The following is a 4,585-nucleotide window of genomic DNA, read 5'->3' as shown; positions in this document are numbered from 1 at the left end:
TAGGTGGCTGAACAGCCCAATATGAGAGCCACAGTCCCTGTCACAGGTGGGACAGACAGGGGTTGAGGGAAGGGGAGGGTGGGACTGGTTTGCCGCACGCTCCTTCCGCTGCCTGCGCTTGGTTTCTGCACGCTCTCGGCGACGAGACTCGAGGTGCTCAGCGCCCTCCCGGATGCACTTCCTCCACTTAGGGGCGGACTGGTCTTTGGGCCCAGGGACTCCCAGGTGTCGGTGGGGATGTTGCACTTTATCAGGGAGGCTTTGAGGGTGGTCCCTGTAACGTTTCCTCTGTCCACCTTTGGCTCGCTTGCCGTGAAGGAGTTCTGAGTACATTACTTACACATGTATTCTATATAATTGATTTGCTAAAAACCAAGAATCGGAGCAATTCCAGCTCGGTTTTAATATTGTGATTTGTAAAGCACGGTGGGTCCATTTTAAACCCATTCTGAGGTAAACATTTTTAAAAAAACACCAAACATTTCTCGGACTTCCACCTCCTCCGGAGTGCGACACTTAATGCTTCCCTCCTACGATGCAGCAACCTGGGTGAGAGGTTCCTCCAGGTATTGAACCAGGGCTTCAGCCTAGAGAGGGGTGAGGGAGAGAAAAACAGATGTAGTTTCAACCGGACACGTGTCCCTAATAAAATAACATCAGAAATAGGAGCAGGAGTCGGCCATCCGGCCCCTCGAGCCTGCTCCGCCATTTAATACGATCATGGCTCATCCGATCATGGACTCAGCTCCACTTCCCTGCCCGCTCCCCATAACCCTTCACTCCCTCATCGCTCAAAATGGCCTCCTTCTGTGCTGTAAATTTAGATGATTCCACAAAGTCTTTCTTTCTGTCAAACCTGCGACAAAAGGTAATACGCCTTTTCCACCTCTAACATCGCCCGCCTCCGCCCTTGCCTCAGCTATTCCACTGTCGAAGCCCTCATCTGTGCCCTCGTTACCTCCAGACTTGACTATTCCAACGCACTCCTGGCCGGCCTCCCACATTCTACCCGACATAAACTAGAGGTGATCCAAAACTCGGCTGCCCCTGTGTCCTAACTCTCACCGAGTCCCGCTCACCCATCACCCCCTGTGCTCGCTGCCCCCGTGTCCTAACTCGCACCGAGTCCCGCTCACCCATCACCCCCTGTGCTCGCTGTCCCGTGTCCTAACTCACACCGAGTCCCGCTCACCCATCACCCCCTGTGCTCACTGCCCCGTGTCCTAACTCGCACCGAGTCCCGCTCACCCATCACCCCCTGTGCTCGCTGTCCCGTGTCCTAACTCGCATCGAGTCCCCCTAAGATCTCTACGCTCCTCCAATTCTGCCCTCTTGAACATCCCTCATTATAATCGCTCCACCATTGGTGGCCGTGCCTTCAGCTGCCTGGGCCCCAAGCTCTGGAACTCCCTCCCTAAACCTCTCCGCCTCTCTCTCCTCCTTTAAGACACTCCTTAAAACAGACCTCTTTGAACAAGCTTTTAAACATACATAAGAAATAGGAGCAGGAGTCGGCAATACGGCCCCTCGAGCCTGCTCCGCCATTTAATAAGATCATGGCTGATCCGATCATGGACTCAGCTCCACTTCCCTGCCCGCCCCTTTATCCCCTTATCGGTTAAGAAACTGTCTCTTTCTGTCTTCAATTTATTCAATGTCCCGGCTTTCACAGCTCTCTGAGGCAGCGAATTCCACAGATTTACAACCCTCCGAGAGAAGAAATTTCTCCTCATCTCAGTTTTAAATGGGTGGCCCCTTATTCTAAGATTATGCCGCCTAGTTCTAGTCTCCCCCATCAGTGGAAACATCCTCTCTGTATCCACCTTGTCGAGCCCCCTCATTATCTGATACGTTTCGATAAGATCACCTCTCATTCTTCTGAATTCCAATGAGTAGAGGCCCAACCTCCTCAACCTTTCCTCATAAGTCAAACCCCTCATCCCCGGAATCAACCGAGTGAACCTTCTCTGAACTGCCTCCAATGTGAGTATATCCTTCCTTAAATACGGAGACCAAAACTGCACGCAGTACTCCAGGTGTGGCCTCACCAATACCCTGTATAACTGTAGCAAGGCTTCCCTGCTTTTATACTCCATCCCCTTTGCAATAAAGGCCAAGATTCCATTGGCCTTCCTGATCACTTGCTGTACCTGCATACTATCCTTTTGTGTTTTATGCACAAGTAACCCCCAGGTCCCGCTGTACTGCGGCACTTTGCAATCTTTCTCCATTTAGATAATAACTTGATATTTGGTTTTACTGCGTTAAAGGCGCTATATAAAATAAAAGTTGTTGTTGCTTTATCACTCCTGGGTAACTGGGCAATAAATGCCGGCCTTGCCACAAAGGCCTGGCTCGGAGGCGAGAGTGTGGGCCTACTGGAAAAGGGTCGTGTGCTTCCGATCCCAAAGTACCGCCTTCCCTCCGCCCGCTACCCCCTCAATCCCTCCCCAACCTCGCCACCCCCCCCCCCCCCCCCCGCGGGGGTCTCGCTCGGGGCCGGCGGGCTCACCTTTGCCTGCAGCATCCCGAATCCCACCGTCTCCTTCGCGTACATGCACAGCAGCAGGTTGGCCACGCGGGTGATGGCAACTCGACCCTCCTGTAACACAACGTCAAGAACGTTAAAGGCAAAAAGGCACGACAACACAGAGTCCGAAACACAAACAGCGAGCGCTTGGCAACATCAGCTTGGGAGAGAGAGAGAGAGAGAGAGAGAGAGAGAGAGAGAGAGAGAGAGTTAACGTTTCGGGTCAGTGACCCTCGGTCAGCACTGGCTAATGTTTGCAAAAAAAACAGATTCCTGCACTCGCCAGCGAGGAGACACATTACTTAAATGGAGAAAGATTGCAAAGTGCCGCAGTACAGCGGGACCTGGGGGTTACTTGTGCATGAAACACAAAAGGATAGTATGCAGGTACAGCAAGTGATCAGGAAGGCCAATGGTATCTTGGCCTTTATTGCAAAGGGGATAGAAACATAGAAAATAGGTGCAGGAGTAGGCCATTCGGCCCTTCTAGCATGCACCGCCATTCAATGAGTTGATGGCTGAACATGCAACTTCAGTACCCCATTCCTGCTTTCTCGCCATAACCCTTGATCCCCCGAGTAGTAATGCAGTATAAAAGCAGGGAAGTCCTGCTACAGTTATACAGGGTATACAGGGGACATAGTCTTAGGATAAGGGGTAGGCCATTTAGGACTGAGAGGAGAAACTTCTTCACTCAGAGAGTTGTTAACCTGTGGAATTCCCTACCGCAGAGAGTTGTTGAGGCCAGTTCATTGGATATATTCAAGAGGGAGTTAGATGTGGCCCTTACGGCTAAAGGGATCAAGGGGTATGGAGAGAAAGCAGGAATGGGGTACTAAAAGGAATGATCAGCCATGATCTTATTGAATGGTGGTGCAGGCTCGAAAGGCTGGATGGCCTATTCCTGCACCTATTTTCTATGTTTTATTGGTGAGGCCACACCTGGAGTACTGCGCGCAGTTTTGGTTTCCATATTTACGAAAGGATATACTTGCATTGGAGGCAGTTCAGAGAAGGTTCACTCGGTTGATTCCAGGGATGAGGGTGTTAACTTATGAGGAAAGGTTGAGTAGGTTGGGCCTCTACTCATTGGAATTCAGAAGAATGAGAGGTGATCTTATTGAAACGTGTAAGATTATGAGAGGGCTTGACAAGGTGGATGCAGAGAGGATGTTTCCACTGATGGGGGAGACTAGAACTAGGGGGCATGGTCTTAGAATAAGGGGCCGCCCATTTAAAACTGAGATGAGGAGGAATTTCTTCTCTCAGAGAGCTGCGAGGAGGATGCTATGAGGCTGCAGAGCGACTTGGATAGGTTAGGTGAGTGGGCAAATGCATGGCAGATGAAGTATAATGTGGATAAATGTGAGGTTATCCACTTCGGTGGTAAAAACAGAGAGACAGACTATTATCTGAATGGTGACAGATTAGGAAAAGGGGAGGTGCAACGAGACCTGGGTGTCATGGTACATCAGTCATTGAAAGTTGGCATGCAGGTACAGCAGGCGGTTAAGAAAGCAAATGGCATGTTGGCCTTCATAGCGAGGGGATTTGAGTACAGGGGCAGGGAGGTGTTGCTACAGTTGTACAGGGCCTTGGTGAGGCCACACCTGGAGTATTGTGTACAGTTTTGGTCTCCTAACTTGAGGAAGGACATTCTTGCTATTGAGGGAGTGCAGCGAAGGTTCACCAGACTGATTCCCGGGATGGCGGGACTGACCTATCAAGAAAGACTGGATCAACTGGGCTTGTATTCACTGGAGTTCAGAAGAATGAGAGGGGACCTCATAGAAACGTTTAAAATTCTGACGGGTTTAGACAGGTTAGATGCAGGAAGTATGTCCCCAATGTTGGGGAAGTCCAGAACCAGGGGTCACAGTCTAAGGATAAGGGGTAAGCCATTTAGGACCGAGATGAGGAGAAACTTCTTCACCCAGAGAGTGGTGAACCTGTGGAATTCCCTACCGCAGAAAGTTGTTGAGGCCAATTCACTAAATATATTCAAAAGGGAGTTAGATGAAGTCCTTACTACTCGGGGGATCAAGGGGTATGGCG

At 50.5% G+C, this 4,585-nt stretch overlaps 1 protein-coding gene across 1 annotated transcript in view; it reads right to left on the bottom strand.

The window, feature by feature from the left end:
* Positions 1–379: 379 nt before the first annotated feature.
* lamtor2 (late endosomal/lysosomal adaptor, MAPK and MTOR activator 2) overlaps positions 380–4,585 on the bottom strand; it is an 11,261-nt gene continuing 7,055 nt past the window's right edge. Inside the window, exons 3-4 of the mRNA XM_070868742.1 lie at positions 2,513–2,602; positions 380–587 (exon numbers count right to left, since the gene is read on the bottom strand). Coding sequence (XP_070724843.1) covers positions 531–587; positions 2,513–2,602 — 147 coding nt within the window. The 3' untranslated portion in view covers positions 380–530. The remainder of the gene's footprint in view (positions 588–2,512; positions 2,603–4,585) is intronic.

The sequence above is a fragment of the Pristiophorus japonicus genome, chromosome 30 (assembly GCF_044704955.1).
Source record: "Pristiophorus japonicus isolate sPriJap1 chromosome 30, sPriJap1.hap1, whole genome shotgun sequence".
Taxonomy (NCBI): domain Eukaryota; kingdom Metazoa; phylum Chordata; class Chondrichthyes; family Pristiophoridae; genus Pristiophorus; species Pristiophorus japonicus.
The sequence above is the reverse complement of the archived record's forward strand: the minus strand, read 5'-3'. Positions and strand labels throughout refer to the sequence as shown.